The 19,712-nt window shown below is 39.4% G+C and overlaps 1 protein-coding gene and 1 long non-coding RNA gene across 28 annotated transcripts in view; one reads left to right on the forward strand and one right to left on the reverse strand.

Annotated features, from left to right (window-relative positions):
* Positions 1 to 481: 481 nt before the first annotated feature.
* Positions 482 to 18,398, reverse strand: LOC127124727 (uncharacterized). 22 transcript variants are annotated; one of them, XR_007804303.1, is made up of 8 exons: positions 16,388 to 18,398; positions 15,914 to 16,218; positions 15,661 to 15,763; positions 15,470 to 15,578; positions 15,296 to 15,379; positions 15,057 to 15,171; positions 1,514 to 1,610; positions 482 to 885 (listed from the first exon to the last, which is right to left on the reverse strand). It is a non-coding gene; the product is annotated as an uncharacterized LOC127124727 (long non-coding RNA). The 22 variants fall into 22 exon arrangements; XR_007804309.1 differs by lacking the exon at positions 1,514 to 1,610 and adding an exon at positions 14,847 to 14,943; XR_007804219.1 differs by lacking the exons at positions 15,057 to 15,171; positions 15,296 to 15,379; positions 15,470 to 15,578; ... (1 more) ...; positions 15,914 to 16,218; positions 16,388 to 18,398 and adding exons at positions 1,724 to 1,838; positions 1,963 to 2,046; positions 2,137 to 2,245; ... (1 more) ...; positions 2,581 to 2,885; positions 3,055 to 4,317.
* LOC127124671 (uncharacterized) overlaps positions 2,885 to 19,712 on the forward strand; it is a 48,641-nt gene continuing 31,813 nt past the window's right edge. For 2 of the 6 annotated variants that reach the window (XR_007804183.1, XM_051054174.1), the window contains exon 1: positions 2,885 to 3,083. Coding sequence is in view for 1 of the 6 variants with exons in the window: in XM_051054172.1 (XP_050910129.1) it covers positions 6,740 to 8,083 (1,344 nt within the window). In the remaining 5 variants the exon portion in view is untranslated. Of the gene's footprint in view, positions 3,084 to 6,691; positions 9,141 to 9,683; positions 16,417 to 19,712 lie in introns of those variants that run through there. The other 4 variants (XM_051054173.1, XM_051054171.1, XR_007804177.1 and 1 more) reach the window with 3 other exon arrangements.

Genomic DNA, 19,712 nt, shown 5'->3' on the forward strand with positions numbered 1-19,712 from the left:
ACATCATATGCATAGCATAACATGCATTCCATCATAAATAATGCATAAAAACATGCATTTCAATAAAATCAATTTCGTCTAGGAGTATGGTTTATTGCACAAATACAAGGAAAAGGGATATCTTCTTGAGGTGGAATGCTAGTATGGATCAAGGTCAGGTTTGAGTTTCGTCTTGCCAACACCATAATGCTAAATCCTTAAGCAAAGTCATGAACATGGTTTATTACAGACAGCAATCGCTGACATGCCAAAGTAGTCCATAACCTTTAATGAGATCACGGTTGGTTTGAGAACATTGCTTATTTTGTTTTTTGCACCTTACTGAACCAAGTTGGCAAGAGTTGACAAGATATTAAATGAATGACTTAAATTCACGATTTTTGTTCTTCATTTGTAATCATCATTTAGGCCACAGATTAAGAGGTCTTTAGGATAAAGACCAAGTGTTCAGACGTGTGTCAAATGGCCAAGAATCCCAAAATACAATATGGCATGGTTTAAAAATATCAATGTAGAATTACATTAGCTGAACAAATTTTGGATTTTTACAAACATAATTGTTTCAATTGCCATTAATGGAAATACATCATTGTTTTCGATTACAAGCAATCCTAGGTTCTGAATAATATTACAGCCAAGCCAAATGGAAGAAATAATTTTCTAAAAAAATCAAGAATACACATCATCCTGTCATGACAGTCGCCCATGCCCTTCCCTGCATTATGCTTCCATAAACCGTTTAGGAACCGCAGGGGTATCCTCCAGCACCATACTCTGACCGGCAAATGAATACATGGTTTGTTTCTGTTGTCGCCACTTGCTATAAGTATAGTACCTGCTGCAAGCCAAATCCAAACGTGTATAACATAAACCCAAAACTGCAACCTGCAAAGACCGCAGAAGCTCCACATTAATACAAACAGCAAGCGAAGGCATAAGTTTACAATTTGTATTCTTAAACTTCACGGTTCACAGAAGTCCTAGCCTATGATCTGAAGACATGTTGGCAATACAAGAGAATATTATTCAAGCAGTGAAATAGCATGGCAGCTGAGCAATACAAAGCACTCTCTTCATCAAGTAATTCCAAGAATTCGCGAGACACGTCCTGATAAGCATACCGCAAACTGCAATCCAGATGCCGATTACATAATATACCAGCTAGAGTGAGTAAGGTTAGCCGAAGCCAAAAGGCCAGTATTATCGTGGGATTTCATGTTGTTGCAAGAGGGGAAACAATACCAGGCAGTGTTCTGAACTTAAGACCATAACCAGGTTGCGCAAAACCGTGGAACATAACTTAGCATGCCACCATTTCCAGTCATTCATCACGAGAAAATTACATTAATCATGAGGACGGTATATTCGGCAAAACAGTGAATTCTACATTACAGTCTGGAAATGCATAACGTGAATTAAAGACATGAATATGCCACTTAAACCAGGGCCTATTCCTTTACAAACTTGCTGCAGATTCAGTACACAAACCAAGACAAAAGGCACATAATAAAACCTGTTACTACAGTTTCTGCAGAATTGACTAGGAGGTCTCAACAAGGACTGAGATTGTTGGCTAGCCGTCAATGACAAGGACCGAGCTTGTGAATCAACTGCAGGTGTACATAGAAGAAAGCCAATAAAAACTGCCAATGCACATAGTTCGTCATGATTAAAATGGTGTAAGGAAATGCTATCACGGGACTGTGATGAGAGTTAACCATACCATTTGTGTGTAAACCAGGATTAGCTATCAGGGAGCTAGACGTGTCAGTAGGCCCGCTGCAGCCTGCATACCATAAATGAGCCAAGGAACATACAGGACACAAGTTTTGCAATACCTGAATGGTAAAACAACAGTTTGATCAGAAGTAAAATCATGAATAAGTAAGAGCAAGGTTATAATAATAAGCATATTGTACAGGATTCCATGCAGGATAAATAGATCAAAATCATTATTTATACCAAGCTCAAATGTCAATGGCACATTGAAGCAGGTCGCAAGAAATCGTAAGCAGAAGTTGGTCCTTAATTCCCAAGCGTCAAATTCTGAACTTACAAGAAAAGAATAAATTATGATCCAGGTGTGCAGAGAGTGAAAAAAAGAAAATCAGAAGGGCCATAGTTGATCCATCTTACTCTGTTTAAAGGAAACCGGTTCACTGGTAGCAAAACAAGCGGTAATCAAGTAAAGACATCGTTGTCGTGCGAACAGGAATAACCAAAGGCAAGGAACAATTCCATAAACCTGCCAAGACAGAGTTACAGGTCAGAAGGCAAACCACCATCAAAATTCATAGTGAATGAAGGTATGAGAAATAATCAAAAACCTGGGCTGAACCTTGACAGAAGCCTTGCCGAACCAACAAATCCACAACAGACCGGCATGGACTGCGTAACAGCTTAAATGCGAGTGCAATAGCATCACGTTACCTGCATAAACCAAGAGAAGCTTAAATTTCTGGAAGTTATGAGGAAACGCCCTGTCATATCAGTTGAAAAAAAGGCCACGTTGGCAAAACAAGGAATAGTTAAGTGTTTTGAGGATGAAATTACATAACAGTAAAAATCAAATTTTCTTACCACAGGAAGCATGTATTTTACTGCATCGAAGAGATTTCACTACCAACAAACTCTTCCGCTAATGCTTATCACTTTGGGACCACTTCTGTTTGGAGGGACCACGCATCATAGAGGGATTCCACTACCAACAAACTCGCCTTACCACAATCATTTTTGTCCCCCACTAAGTCTGAGATATTCTAATAGAATGATTCTTGGGATCCTCCGCCAGCTCACAATGAATACATTATTGGGGACCTTGGATTTCCTCTATAAATAAGGAGTCTCTAATCATTGAAAGGGGAAAAAAAATTTGCACCGGTACTCTGCAGAAAAAAGTCCAAAACCCTTATCAAAGCTCTAAAATTTCTGAGCTTGTTGAGATTTCACATTGGATCTCAACAAGTTTGAGCTAAAAACCACTACACGGAACGGACCAATGATAACCATACATACAAGAAGAACACGAAGGAAGGAAAAAGAATAGAGAAATACCTGAAGCAGATCAAACCTCCTTGTTGTCGGTATCCTTTCACATTTACTTCCTTCACGCTGAAACCTTTAACATAACTGTTATTTGTTCATGATTGAGTTTGTATTTCAACTTCCACCATAGCATATAGTGACTTGGTAATTGTTGAATGAGTGTGTCGGTTTGTTTAGACTATATCATTTGAAGTCCTTACGCTTCTTTGCTTCTCTATACATGCACAATTCGTTGGTTATTGATTTTTTTGGGGATTTGGGATTTAGGGTATAATCGATAACTGGGTATGTATGATCGGTTTTGATGTTCACCAGGGATGAATCAATTTGTTGCTAGATCTTTGCTTAGGACTTTGGTTAAAAACATGATGGCATTGTTTCGGAGATGGAGAGGGTCGAAGATCTGAGAGAAGAGAGTGGAGATTTGTTTTTGTGGTGGTTTTTTAATTGCATTTTAATTATGTTGATGATGGAAAGTATGAATCATAGCTAGATGCAGGTCAATTAATTAATCATAAAGTGCTAACATTTCCCTAGACGCACGCGTTGTCCACCACCTGGGGAAGACCGTGGTCACGCGGACTCAGTGTTTTGGGTTTTTTTTTTTTCCTTTCACTCGGAACCTTTTGGGCGAGTCTAGAAGAGTTTGGGCTTAAGGCCCATTTCAAATTTTTGTTGCTGAGTATAAAAAAGGATTTTAGGGCCTTGGGGCCTATTGCGAACCCTAGCCAGCTTTTAGGGCTTTACCCCCTGTTCATTTTCCATACCCCCTAATTCTTTGGTTTATTAATTTCTTATTTTGTATGTTTTATAAAAAATAATTACAGTAGCTTAATTTTGATTATTATTTCTAATCAAATTTTAGAACATCATAATTAATTAAAATGTCTAAGTATTTTACTTTTAATCTTTAAATGAAAAGGAGAATAGTAAGCCTCCGCTTCACTATTTCCCAATTACTCGAATAATTGGCGTACGCCATATTGCGCGAGTTCTTGTCATCCGATTACATCCTTAAACACAATTTCAAATCACTTTTCAAAATATAATATAATTTCAAAAGATTTTTCTCTTTTAAATATAGCTTGGGATGAAAAGGAGATAGGAAGCGTACGCTTCACTATTTCTCAAGCACTTGAACAATTGGCGTACGCCATATTGCGTGAGTTCTTGTCACCCGACTAAACCCTAATAATCATACAATTTCAAATCAATTTTTTCAAATCAATATAATTTCTAAATTCAAATCAATTTTCAAACCATTCAACTTCTAAAAAAGGAATTTTCTCTTAAATATAACGTGGGATGAAAAGGAGATAGGAGGCGTACGCTTCACTATTTCTCAATTACTCGAATAATTGGCGTACGCCATATTACACGAGTTCTTGTCACCCGATTAAAACCTTATTCAAACCACAACACTTCAAATCATAATATTTCAAAACATTTCTACAATTTCCAAATCCTTTTAAATTCCATATTTCAGATGAAAAGAGGATAGGAGGCGTACGCCTCACTGTCTTTCGATTATTCGAATAATTGGCGTACGCCACATTGCTCGAATCTTCGTCATCAAATTAAAACCTTAATCATATACATTCCAACCTCATTTTCTAAATCAACTACAAATTCCAAATCCTTTTAATTCCATATTTCAGATGAAAAGAGGATAGGAGGCGTACGCCTCACTATCTTTCGATTATTCGAATAATTGGCGTACGCCACATTGCTCGAATCTTCGTCATCAATGCAAACCTACCAAATTCAAATCCAAACGATTTTCACAAATCAAATACGATATCTAAAAAACATATCGTTTACAATTTAAACCTCGGATGATAAAAGAGGGGAGGCGTACGCCTCACCATCTCTCAATTATTTGGATAATTGGCGTACGCCATATTGCACAAATTATCGACTTCCGACTAAAACATGTTAAATAAAATTGGATAAGGGAATAGGAGGCGCACGCCTCATTATTCCTTGAATAAGCAAGTAGGAGACGTACGCCTCATTACCGTGCGTATTCAGCATCCACAAACAAACTTTCAAAATAATTCGAACGAAAAAGGAATAGAAGGCGTACGCCTTATTATTCTTCGAAAGAATTGGACGATTGGTGTACACCACATTGCTCAATCTTTCGTCGTTCTCCAAAAAACATCTCAAACACGTCAAACCTAATTTCTCGCCCCCGAGCGATCGAAACCAATCAACCATCAAACCCAAACACATCAATTCAACTTGTCACCCCCGCGTGACCAAAACCCTTCCAAAAAGAACACTGTCAATCCTTTCTAATGCGCACAACAAACCAGTGCTAGAGCCTCCCCCGAGAGTAGACAAGCCAGCGTTTAGCCGTTAGAACGCCGACCTACACAGTCGTTCATCAAAACAAAACCCAACAATATTCGTAGTAGCCCGAACTACGAATGCTCTGATTTCCTTATTGCACTATAAGGATACGTAGGCAGGAGATTGTTGTATCTTCGCGAGCACACTAATAAAAAACCTCCCATTTCCCCCTCCTGAGGTCTTCATCCATATCTATCATCAATTTTAATCACTCGAAGCAAGCAGATAAACAGTCAATTAAACAGTCAAATAGCAAAATCAGACTAAGAGGTTCCCGTTGAGTACAACGGACGTAAGGGGTGCTAATACCTTCCCCTTGCGTAATCGACTCCCGAACCCGAATATGGTTGCGACGACCATTATTCTTATCTTTAAAGGTTTTCTCGATATTTTCCTATTCCTTCATTGGAATGAATAAAGTTCGGTGGCGACTCTATTTCGAACAACATTTTTTCCGCGTCCTATCGCGAGGGATCGCATTATCATCATTTTTTGAGGTGCGACAGACTGGCGACTCTGCTGGGGACCCTGCTCCAAGCAAGAGAGAGTCTAACCTAACTTAGTCTGATTTTGCTATGACTGTTGAAAGATATTCTTTCTTTCCACGTTTATATTTCTGTATTTTATTCTGATTGTTTGTGTTGTATGTATTTCCTCTTGATGCTATAATATGGGGCTTGATGTATGTTGTGAGATAAGCTCCATACCCGAGCTTCGAGAAAAACTTAGAACCCGGAGTTGTGTAGTATTGAACCGAGGGGCGTACGCCTATTGGGACAATACGAAGACTCCACCTAGATTAGATCTGTTTGGAGTTCCCATCACAATATGGCTAGCCCATCATTGCGGTGGAGGTTCTAAACACGATCCGTGACTCTAGGGACCTTGCCTTAAAACCAAGTTTTGTTTTCATAATCGGTGATTATGTAGTATTGAACCGAAGGGTGTACACCCTGTTCGTACAATACGAGAATCCCACTTAGATTAGATCATTTCAGAACTCCCATCACATTGTGGCTAGCCCACCATTGCGAGGAAGTTTTGAACTTGATCCGTGAGTCTAAGTTCCTTCCTTGAAAACATAACTTTAGAACCTACCTTTGGGAATTTCTAATCAGAGAAACTTGTACTTCTTCCTCTTATCCTGACGTACCTGACGTGTGAATAATCTTGAGTCTGTATTCCTTTCCGAAGAACATGGCACAATTTCATGCATTCGCATATCATAAACATGCATTGCATTTCATCTTCCAGAAACAAAAACTTACACCATATTCTACCCTTTGTCCAGTAAACGCTGACTACTCGACACCGGTACGAGACACGCTGCAATTACAAGATGACACTTGAACAGCTTGAAGCCAACCAAGTTTCGATGAGGACCGACATTGACTCCATGCAGGCAAAGATGGATCGCTTGCTGGAAACCATGTTACTCTTGGCCCAAAAGGAGAAGGATGCTGAGACTAACGCTGAAGCTAGGAAAGTTGCTGCCGAGTTTGGATCGCCATCACTTAGCATCCCTGGAGTAACTAACCTTGATGGTAATCCTGCCCATCCTGAGGGAGGACCGATCCTTATTCCTGTTCCCATGGTCAACATGAACCCCCGTGAGCATTCTGCTACATCTGCTCGCCATGGATCCGTGATGGGCGATGAAGATCCGTATGACGCTTTCTTCATGCCACAACCCGCCAAGCTTGCTGTTGGAGGTCTCCCAAACCCAAATGTTGATAGACTCCAGGCTTTGGAGGAAAAGTTTAAGTCCTTGGAGGTTCACACTACTCCCGGTTTAGACGCCGTTGATATGTGCCTGGAGCCAGGACTCGTGATTCCACAAAAATTCAAAGTCCCAGACTTTGACAAGTACAAAGGGATCAGCTGCCCGAGAACTCACCTCAGAGCTTATTGCCGTAAGATGGCTGCCCACATCAGTAATGATCAACTCCTGATTCATTACTTCCAAGATAGTCTCAGTGGGGCATCCTTGGAGTGGTACATGCAATTGGAGAAAGGTCAGGTCCAGTCATGGAGAGACCTTGCTGAAGCATTCCTCAGGCATTACCAGTACAATACTGATCTAGCACCCAATCGCACACAGCTGCAAGACATGACTCAGCGCAATAATGAGCCATTCAAGGAATATGCACAACGTTGGAGAGAGCTAGCGGCTCGTGTTCAACCTCCTCTCCTCGACAAAGAACTAATTGATATGTTTATGGGAACCCTGCACACCCAGTACATGGAGAAGATGGTAGGATCCAGTTTCCCAACTTTTTCTGAGGTCGTCTCTGTGGGAGAACGAATTGAGAGCCAGATCAAGAAGGGAAAGCTACCTTGTGCTGCTAATGCCTCAAATGGGATGAAGAAACCTTATCCTAATCTCCCAAAGAAGCCAGAAGGGCAAACCAATGCCATAATGAGAGGAGGAGGATATAGGGCACGTCCGTATGCTCCTATGCCTTACGATCAGTTTCTGCGGTCATCCCGACACCATATCAGCCACCCTATCAACAACAGTATCAACAGCCTTATCAACAGCCGGCTTACCAACAGCCGCATCAAAATCAACAGCAACGTGCTCCACAACCACGTCCACCTAACCAGCAAAGGGCAAGGAGGCCAGAAAGACATTTCGATCCTTTGCCAGTACCATACAGCAAGATCCTTCCCTACCTGCTAAAGGATGGATCAATTGTTTTGAAGGAGCTAACACCTGCAACTCCGCCATATCTACCAGGCTACAACGTCAATGCTCACTGTGAGTATCACATGGGTGCCCCAGGGCACACAATAGAGAACTGTAAGGCTTTCAAGCACAAGGTCCAGGACTTGGTTGATAGTAAGGCACTTACATTCACACCAGTGAGGCCAAACGTTGCAACGAACCCCATGCTGGCGCATGCAGAGTCAAGTGAAGCTCGAAGGTAAAGCTTCCCACCAGCCTGAACAAGCAGAGCATTTCCTCCGAAGAATCAAAAGATGAAGGCCTGTTCATCTGAATGAAGGCAATCATTGTGCCATTTTTACCATTTTTGCATTCTTGTAATTTGATCTTGTTTGTCTAAGTACTGTATGCTCTAAACATTGTCATTTGTATTTGGTTTTATTAATGGGATGATTATGCATGCTTTGAATCAATCTTTCATATTCACTCATCTATCACATTTGCAAATCACAAACACATACTTTTCCACCTCACTTTCTTTCATCACACTATTGTTAGTAAATGTTGGAAGGAGGATGACGAAAACAAAATACTCATAATTACTGATTGTATGCTTTCGGATAAAACCTTGCTGATGATGTACAGGCATTGTTTCAAATCCCCAAATACTGGAGAGATAAGGAGTTAATCCATAGTCAACCACTTCGAGCCTAGAAGTAGGAGTTTCTTTCAGATCTACAAACCCTTATGCTTAACCGGGGGCAGGGTAGTGTTCAGTTGATTTGACTACACATTCAAATTACAAGATGAAATATCCCATACAAGGATCAATCACATGATATTCTTCACACACATATTGAAGTGTCGAAGAAACCATACAAATCCAAAATTTAGGTTCGTTGTTCTTCAATGACCAATGACTTGGCAGTCACAATTCCAAAAAAAAAATCAAAGAAAAAACCCGCTAAGTCTAACACCCTGAAAGGAGACTTAGGCAAAAACTGGGGCAATCCCGATGGATTAAAGCTTCAAACAGAGCGGTCCATGCAAAAGTTAGGGATCAAAGCAAAAATCAAAAGAGGCAATGAAAATCTTCAACAAAAACAAAACAAGATTCAGTGACCACCATATCAAGAATCAAAAGGTCACCGACATCCAAAAAACGAAATAAGGTGGCTGCCATTCCAAGAGACCTTGAATCACCATCTTTACCCTTACACCTGCAAAAGACGAACGTGTGTGAATTAACTGAACGTAGGATTGGAGGTCATCATGAAGAAGGGGTGGGTTAAAATAAACTTTGAGCCTTATATCCTTTTGTTTCAATAACCATGAACCAAGCCACGTTACAACCCTCAAAAGACCTAATTGAAGTAAGGTTTGTTCTGAAGGCATACTATAGCAAGGTTGAGTAAACTGACTCCCAAAGATTTGCTAATATTCTCTTCTCACTATATCATTCACACACTAGCTGAATCAGCACCGCGTTTGGACTCATGGTCCACTCGTCACACACTACCACAACACTCTGAGTGAATGATTGTTTTTTAAAATTTGCATAATCGTTGCATTAAAATCACCATTTCTTGAATAACAATTCTTAATTATCAGTCAGTACTTGATATCGAGAAAGATCCTACAAAGGGCAATTCAAGGGGCACTTGATTGATGGTGCTGACACATATCAAGACCATCTTGTGAATCAGGGGCATGGCATCTTTTGATCATATTGACCTAAGACGTAGTCTGTGTAAGACAAATCTCCAAGCATCGGTTGATCAGGGAAAAAAACACTTCAATACTCAGTCCGTCTGGGGCAAGTCCCTCAAAGGCTAATCAGGGGCAGACCATTGCAAGATTCAGGAGTTGGGAAAAATAAACTCAGGCCATGTCATGGGATAATCACTCCTAAGGTTACCTTTCAAGGAAAATTCCTTTGAACACCCTACAGTCAGGGGCAAGACAAGTTGCAAGGGGCAAAATTCCCTTCATATCTTCAAGTCAGTCAAGCAGATTGCATCAAGACATTAGCGACTACTTGAATTCACAACAAAAACGTCGAAAGTTCCTACCAGTACAACATCATACCTTGACAAGAATCCTTAGAGCACGTCAAAAGCACAATCATCATGCGTTAATCACGTCGCTATGCTCAGTTACAGGCTGGCCAGGCATCTTAGAAGAAGAATCGAGATCTTCTCGAAGACAAATACATAATATATCAGCAAGAGATCAAACTTGGGGCACCAAGAGTATCCGCATCTATTGCGTGTTCATCACATCATCAGCTACCGAGTGTCGGGAAGTCAGATCATGTCACCAATCAACAGTCCAATCCACATTGACAATTACCAAAAAAACCAAAGCCCGCCTTGGTGGCACCTACACAAAACAAAAATAACCAACATTGGTTTCCAAAAATACATCACCTTTAAAAGGGGGGCCAATCCCAAACAAACCAATCATTCTTTGCATTTAAACATGCATCACATACATCACCTCATACATAACGCATACATATCATTCATGTACATAACACGAATCAAAACCCAAGGTTTAGTCATAGGCATCCAGGCCAATCCTCAATTGAGTCATTGTCACTTTCTCTGAGTGAGTTCCTACCCTATTGGGCGTTCCCCATTGAGTTATATCCTTTAATCTTTGGTTAATAAGATGTCATCCTCAGCTAAGTCAAGCAATGTTTCTTTAAACACTTACCTTGTTTCACATTGAGCGTCCCTCAATGAGTCGTTTCCTGTAACCTTTTGTTGACAGACACTACATCTCCCCAGAGAATATTGGCTTTGCAACCTTTTGTTGACAGAAACTACATCTCCCCAGAGAATATTGGCTTTGCAACCTTTTGTTGTCAATACCCCGAGCAAGTCTCATCCAGCAATGTTCCAATGCTACCTAACAAATCAGGTTTACTGAACTTTGTCGGTAGCTTTGTTTTTCCAATATTTTTCTCACTATCATCCTTTTGGTGGAAGCCCAATGAGGAATAATATTGATCATCACCCTGTTTACGATCACCGTTATCCTTTTGGTAATGGTAAATCCTTGATATTTGCGATCTTACTGTCATCCTTTTGGTGTCGAAGATCCTTGAAGTTTTGGTCCAACCTTCATCCTTTTGGTGAATGGTGACCTCTACAATTATTACAGCCTACCGTCATCCTTTTGGTGTCGGCGATCCTTATGGTGATAAGCAATCCTTGTCATTTTGGTTCAACCATCATCCTTTTGGTGATGACGTCCAGTTCAATCCAATATCATCCTTTTGGTGATAGGGACTATGGAGTTCAGTTTAAGCTATCATCCTTTTGGTGATGGTGACATTTGGAAAGTCCATTCCCACTGTCATCCTTTTGGTGTCAGCAATATTTGAAGTTATTATAACTTATTATCATCCTTTTGGTGGTAACATGTTTTGAAGTTATGATCTCACCTTTATCCTTTTGGTGATGGTGATTGTGGATTCATTATCATCCTTTTGGTGATAACGATTTCTGTTGTGTTGTAGTGCCTTCATCCTTTTGGTGATGGTGACTATCGACTTATTATCATCCTTTTGGTGGTAACAAGTTGTGTCTTTTGACAATACCTTCATCCTTTTGGTGATGGTGATTGTTGACTTATTATCATCATTTTGGTGATAACAAGTTTGTGTCTTGATCCTACCTTCATCCTTTTGGTGATGGTGATCAATTGCGTGTGTGCTTCTTATCATCCTTTTGGTGGTAACAAGTTTTGTCGTTTGACAATACCTTCATCCTTTTGGTGATGGTGATTGTTGACTTCTTATCATCCTTTTGGTGATAACAAGTTTGTGTCTTGATCATACCTTCATCCTTTTGGTGATGGTGATCAATTGCGTGTGTGCTTATTATCATCCTTTTGGTGGTAACTAAGTTTTGTCGTTTGACAATACCTTCATCCTTTTGGTGATGGTGATTGTTGACTTCTTATCATCCTTTTGGTGATAACAAGTTTGTGTCTTGATCCTACCTTCATCCTTTTGGTGATGGTGATCAATTGCGTGTGTGCTTATTATCATCCTTTTGGTGATAACTAAGTTTTGTCGTTTGACAACACCTTCATCCTTTTGGTGATGGTGATTGTTGACTTCTTATCATCCTTTTGGTGATAACAAGTTTGTGTCTTGATCCTACCTTCATCCTTTTAGTGATGGTGATCAGTTGCGTGAGTGCTTATTATCATCCTTTTGGTGGTAACTAAGTTTTGTCGTTTGACAGTACCTTCATCCTTTTGGTGATGGTGATTATCATCCTTTTGGTGATAACAAATTTGTCTTGATCTTACCTTCATCCTTTTGGTGACGGTGATCAATTGCGTTGTGTGCTTATTATCATCCTTTTGGTGGTAACAAGTTTTATCTTTTAATTATACCTTCATCCTTTTGGTGATGGTGATTATCATCCTTTTGGTGATAACAAGTTTGTCTTGATCTTACCTTCATCCTTTTGGTGACGATGATCGATTGTGTGTTGATTTATTATCATCCTTTTGGTGATAACAAGTTTGTTGTGTGACTATACCTTCATCCTTTTGGTGAATGGTGATCATTGAAGTTGTTTGACTTATTATCATCCTTTTGGTGATAACAAGTTTTGATTGTTGGATATTACCTTCATCCTTTTGGTGACGGTGATCTTTGAAGTTGATGAATTAACTATCATCCTTTTGGTGATAGTCTTGATACTATACTCTCAGTAATGGGAATCTTTGGATTGTGTCTAGCTTTCATCCTTTAGGTGATAGCGAGATTTGTTGTTAATCTTACCATCATCCTTTTGGTGATGGCGATCTTTGTTGTAGCCACTGTAACCATCATCCTTTTGGTGATGACTACCTTTGAAACTCAACTTATCCATCATCCTTTTGGTGATGACAATCCTCAAAATCATGGTGAATCTCTGTCATCCTTTTGGTGTCAGAAAACCGATCCCAATTTTGTCTTTACATCAGAAACGACCTTTACAAGGTTTGAATGTTGACTCGAGGGTTGACATTGATCGGACATCCTACCCCAATACCTTGGTGCCGTTAGAATCCATTGCATTTCATTTCAAAGGACAAATTTGGGTCTTTTTATATTTAATTACCTTCCACCACGAATGTACGAAGACTGTCGTCATTCTTACCCTCTGGTTCAAGTTAATTAAATAGGGGCAACTGTCATACCCCAATTTTGTCCGGGCATATTTAAATTTCGATAAAAAAATCAATTTCATTTTTTTTACATCATATGCATAGCATAACATGCATTCCATCATAAATAATGCATAAAAACATGCATTTCAATAAAATCAATTTCGTCTAGGAGTATGGTTTATTGCACAAATACAAGGAAAAGGGATATCTTCTTGAGGTGGAATGCTAGTATGGATCAAGGTCAGGTTTGAGTTTCGTCTTGCCAACACCATAATGCTAAATCCTTAAGCAAAGTCATGAACATGGTTTATTACAGACAGCAATCGCTGACATGCCAAAGTAGTCCATAACCTTTAATGAGATCACGGTTGGTTTGAGAACATTGCTTATTTTGTTTTTTGCACCTTACTGAACCAAGTTGGCAAGAGTTGACAAGATATTAAATGAATGACTTAAATTCACGATTTTTGTTCTTCATTTGTAATCATCATTTAGGCCACAGATTAAGAGGTCTTTAGGATAAAGACCAAGTGTTCAGACGTGTGTCAAATGGCCAAGAATCCCAAAATACAATATGGCATGGTTTAAAAATATCAATGTAGAATTACATTAGCTGAACAAATTTTGGATTTTTACAAACATAATTGTTTCAATTGCCATTAATGGAAATACATCATTGTTTTCGATTACAAGCAATCCTAGGTTCTGAATAATATTACAGCCAAGCCAAATGGAAGAAATAATTTTCTAAAAAAATCAAGAATACACATCATCCTGTCATGACAGTCGCCCATGCCCTTCCCTGCATTATGCTTCCATAAACCGTTTAGGAACCGCAGGGGTATCCTCCAGCACCATACTCTGACCGGCAAATGAATACATGGTTTGTTTCTGTTGTCGCCACTTGCTATAAGTATAGTACCTGCTGCAAGCCAAATCCAAACGTGTATAACATAAACCCAAAACTGCAACCTGCAAAGACCGCAGAAGCTCCACATTAATACAAACAGCAAGCGAAGGCATAAGTTTACAATTTGTATTCTTAAACTTCACGGTTCACAGAAGTCCTAGCCTATGATCTGAAGACATGTTGGCAATACAAGAGAATATTATTCAAGCAGTGAAATAGCATGGCAGCTGAGCAATACAAAGCACTCTCTTCATCAAGTAATTCCAAGAATTCGCGAGACACGTCCTGATAAGCATACCGCAAACTGCAATCCAGATGCCGATTACATAATATACCAGCTAGAGTGAGTAAGGTTAGCCGAAGCCAAAAGGCCAGTATTATCGTGGGATTTCATGTTGTTGCAAGAGGGGAAACAATACCAGGCAGTGTTCTGAACTTAAGACCATAACCAGGTTGCGCAAAACCGTGGAACATAACTTAGCATGCCACCATTTCCAGTCATTCATCACGAGAAAATTACATTAATCATGAGGACGGTATATTCGGCAAAACAGTGAATTCTACATTACAGTCTGGAAATGCATAACGTGAATTAAAGACATGAATATGCCACTTAAACCAGGGCCTATTCCTTTACAAACTTGCTGCAGATTCAGTACACAAACCAAGACAAAAGGCACATAATAAAACCTGTTACTACAGTTTCTGCAGAATTGACTAGGAGGTCTCAACAAGGACTGAGATTGTTGGCTAGCCGTCAATGACAAGGACCGAGCTTGTGAATCAACTGCAGGTGTACATAGAAGAAAGCCAATAAAAACTGCCAATGCACATAGTTCGTCATGATTAAAATGGTGTAAGGAAATGCTATCACGGGACTGTGATGAGAGTTAACCATACCATTTGTGTGTAAACCAGGATTAGCTATCAGGGAGCTAGACGTGTCAGTAGGCCCGCTGCAGCCTGCATACCATAAATGAGCCAAGGAACATACAGGACACAAGTTTTGCAATACCTGAATGGTAAAACAACAGTTTGATCAGAAGTAAAATCATGAATAAGTAAGAGCAAGGTTATAATAATAAGCATATTGTACAGGATTCCATGCAGGATAAATAGATCAAAATCATTATTTATACCAAGCTCAAATGTCAATGGCACATTGAAGCAGGTCGCAAGAAATCGTAAGCAGAAGTTGGTCCTTAATTCCCAAGCGTCAAATTCTGAACTTACAAGAAAAGAATAAATTATGATCCAGGTGTGCAGAGAGTGAAAAAAAGAAAATCAGAAGGGCCATAGTTGATCCATCTTACTCTGTTTAAAGGAAACCGGTTCACTGGTAGCAAAACAAGCGGTAATCAAGTAAAGACATCGTTGTCGTGCGAACAGGAATAACCAAAGGCAAGGAACAATTCCATAAACCTGCCAAGACAGAGTTACAGGTCAGAAGGCAAACCACCATCAAAATTCATAGTGAATGAAGGTATGAGAAATAATCAAAAACCTGGGCTGAACCTTGACAGAAGCCTTGCCGAACCAACAAATCCACAACAGACCGGCATGGACTGCGTAACAGCTTAAATGCGAGTGCAATAGCATCACGTTACCTGCATAAACCAAGAGAAGCTTAAATTTCTGGAAGTTATGAGGAAACGCCCTGTCATATCAGTTGAAAAAAAGGCCACGTTGGCAAAACAAGGAATAGTTAAGTGTTTTGAGGATGAAATTACATAACAGTAAAAATCAAATTTTCTTACCACAGGAAGCATGTATTTTACTGCATCGAAGAGATTTCACTACCAACAAACTCTTCCGCTAATGCTTATCACTTTGGGACCACTTCTGTTTGGAGGGACCACGCATCATAGAGGGATTCCACTACCAACAAACTCGCCTTACCACAATCATTTTTGTCCCCCACTAAGTCTGAGATATTCTAATAGAATGATTCTTGGGATCCTCCGCCAGCTCACAATGAATACATTATTGGGGACCTTGGATTTCCTCTATAAATAAGGAGTCTCTAATCATTGAAAGGGGAAAAAAAATTTGCACCGGTACTCTGCAGAAAAAAGTCCAAAACCCTTATCAAAGCTCTAAAATTTCTGAGCTTGTTGAGATTTCACATTGGATCTCAACAAGTTTGAGCTAAAAACCACTACACGGAACGGACCAATGATAACCATACATACAAGAAGAACACGAAGGAAGGAAAAAGAATAGAGAAATACCTGAAGCAGATCAAACCTCCTTGTTGTCGGTATCCTTTCACATTTACTTCCTTCACGCTGAAACCTTTAACATAACTGTTATTTGTTCATGATTGAGTTTGTATTTCAACTTCCACCATAGCATATAGTGACTTGGTAATTGTTGAATGAGTGTGTCGGTTTGTTTAGACTATATCATTTGAAGTCCTTACGCTTCTTTGCTTCTCTATACATGCACAATTCGTTGGTTATTGATTTTTTTGGGGATTTGGGATTTAGGGTATAATCGATAACTGGGTATGTATGATCGGTTTTGATGTTCACCAGGGATGAATCAATTTGTTGCTAGATCTTTGCTTAGGACTTTGGTTAAAAACATGATGGCATTGTTTCGGAGATGGAGAGGGTCGAAGATCTGAGAGAAGAGAGTGGAGATTTGTTTTTGTGGTGGTTTTTTAATTGCATTTTAATTATGTTGATGATGGAAAGTATGAATCATAGCTAGATGCAGGTCAATTAATTAATCATAAAGTGCTAACATTTCCCTAGACGCACGCGTTGTCCACCACCTGGGGAAGACCGTGGTCACGCGGACTCAGTGTTTTGGGTTTTTTTTTTTTCCTTTCACTCGGAACCTTTTGGGCGAGTCTAGAAGAGTTTGGGCTTAAGGCCCATTTCAAATTTTTGTTGCTGAGTATAAAAAAGGATTTTAGGGCCTTGGGGCCTATTGCGAACCCTAGCCAGCTTTTAGGGCTTTACCCCCTGTTCATTTTCCATACCCCCTAATTCTTTGGTTTATTAATTTCTTATTTTGTATGTTTTATAAAAAATAATTACAGTAGCTTAATTTTGATTATTATTTCTAATCAAATTTTAGAACATCATAATTAATTAAAATGTCTAAGTATTTTACTTTTAATCTTTAAATGAAAAGGAGAATAGTAAGCCTCCGCTTCACTATTTCCCAATTACTCGAATAATTGGCGTACGCCATATTGCGCGAGTTCTTGTCATCCGATTACATCCTTAAACACAATTTCAAATCACTTTTCAAAATATAATATAATTTCAAAAGATTTTTCTCTTTTAAATATAGCTTGGGATGAAAAGGAGATAGGAAGCGTACGCTTCACTATTTCTCAAGCACTTGAACAATTGGCGTACGCCATATTGCGTGAGTTCTTGTCACCCGACTAAACCCTAATAATCATACAATTTCAAATCAATTTTTTCAAATCAATTTTTTCAAATCAATTTTTTCAAATCAATATAATTTCTAAATTCAAATCAATTTTCAAACCATTCAACTTCTAAAAAAGGAATTTTCTCTTAAATATAACGTGGGATGAAAAGGAGATAGGAGGCGTACGCTTCACTATTTCTCAATTACTCGAATAATTGGCGTACGCCATATTACACGAGTTCTTGTCACCCGATTAAAACCTTATTCAAACCACAACACTTCAAATCATAATATTTCAAAACATTTCTACAATTTCCAAATCCTTTTAAATTCCATATTTCAGATGAAAAGAGGATAGGAGGCGTACGCCTCACTGTCTTTCGATTATTCGAATAATTGGCGTACGCCACATTGCTCGAATCTTCGTCATCAAATTAAAACCTTAATCATATACATTCCAACCTCATTTTCTAAATCAACTACAAATTCCAAATCCTTTTAATTCCATATTTCAGATGAAAAGAGGATAGGAGGCGTACGCCTCACTATCTTTCGATTATTCGAATAATTGGCGTACGCCACATTGCTCGAATCTTCGTCATCAATGCAAACCTACCAAATTCAAATCCAAACGATTTTCACAAATCAAATACGATATCTAAAAAACATATCGTTTACAATTTAAACCTCGGATGATAAAAGAGGGGAGGCGTACGCCTCACCATCTCTCAATTATTTGGATAATTGGCGTACGCCATATTGCACAAATTATCGACTTCCGACTAAAACATGTTAAATAAAATTGGATAAGGGAATAGGAGGCGCACGCCTCATTATTCCTTGAATAAGCAAGTAGGAGACGTACGCCTCATTACCGTGCGTATTCAGCATCCACAAACAAACTTTCAAAATAATTCGAACGAAAAAGGAATAGAAGGCGTACGCCTTATTATTCTTCGAAAGAATTGGACGATTGGTGTACACCACATTGCTCAATCTTTCGTCGTTCTCCAAAAAACATCTCAAACACGTCAAACCTAATTTCTCGCCCCCGAGCGATCGAAACCAATCAACCATCAAACCCAAACACATCAATTCAACTTGTCACCCCCGCGTGACCAAAACCCTTCCAAAAAGAACACTGTCAATCCTTTCTAATGCGCACAACAAACCAGTGCTAGAGCCTCCCCCGAGAGTAGACAAGCCAGCGTTTAGCCGTTAGAACGCCGACCTACACAGTCGTTCATCAAAACAAAACCCAACAATATTCGTAGTAGCCCGAACTACGAATGCTCTGATTTCCTTATTGCACTATAAGGATACGTAGGCAGGAGATTGTTGTATCTTCGCGAGCACACTAATAAAAAACCTCCCATTTCCCCCTCCTGAGGTCTTCATCCATATCTATCATCAATTTTAATCACTCGAAGCAAGCAGATAAACAGTCAATTAAACAGTCAAATAGCAAAATCAGACTAAGAGGTTCCCGTTGAGTACAACGGACGTAAGGGGTGCTAATACCTTCCCCTTGCGTAATCGACTCCCGAACCCGAATATGGTTGCGACGACCATTATTCTTATCTTTAAAGGTTTTCTCGATATTTTCCTATTCCTTCATTGGAATGAATAAAGTTCGGTGGCGACTCTATTTCGAACAACATTTTTTCCGCGTCCTATCGCGAGGGATCGCATTATCATCATTTTTTGAGGTGCGACAGACTGGCGACTCTGCTGGGGACCCTGCTCCAAGCAAGAGAGAGTCTAACCTAACTTAGTCTGATTTTGCTATGACTGTTGAAAGATATTCTTTCTTTCCACGTTTATATTTCTGTATTTTATTCTGATTGTTTGTGTTGTATGTATTTCCTCTTGATGCTATAATATGGGGCTTGATGTATGTTGTGAGATAAGCTCCATACCCGAGCTTCGAGAAAAACTTAGAACCCGGAGTTGTGTAGTATTGAACCGAGGGGCGTACGCCTATTGGGACAATACGAAGACTCCACCTAGATTAGATCTGTTTGGAGTTCCCATCACAATATGGCTAGCCCATCATTGCGGTGGAGGTTCTAAACACGATCCGTGACTCTAGGGACCTTGCCTTAAAACCAAGTTTTGTTTTCATAATCGGTGATTATGTAGTATTGAACCGAAGGGTGTACA

This window comes from Lathyrus oleraceus, chromosome 1 (genome assembly GCF_024323335.1).
Source record: "Lathyrus oleraceus cultivar Zhongwan6 chromosome 1, CAAS_Psat_ZW6_1.0, whole genome shotgun sequence".
Classification (NCBI taxonomy): Eukaryota; Viridiplantae; Streptophyta; class Magnoliopsida; order Fabales; family Fabaceae; genus Lathyrus; species Lathyrus oleraceus.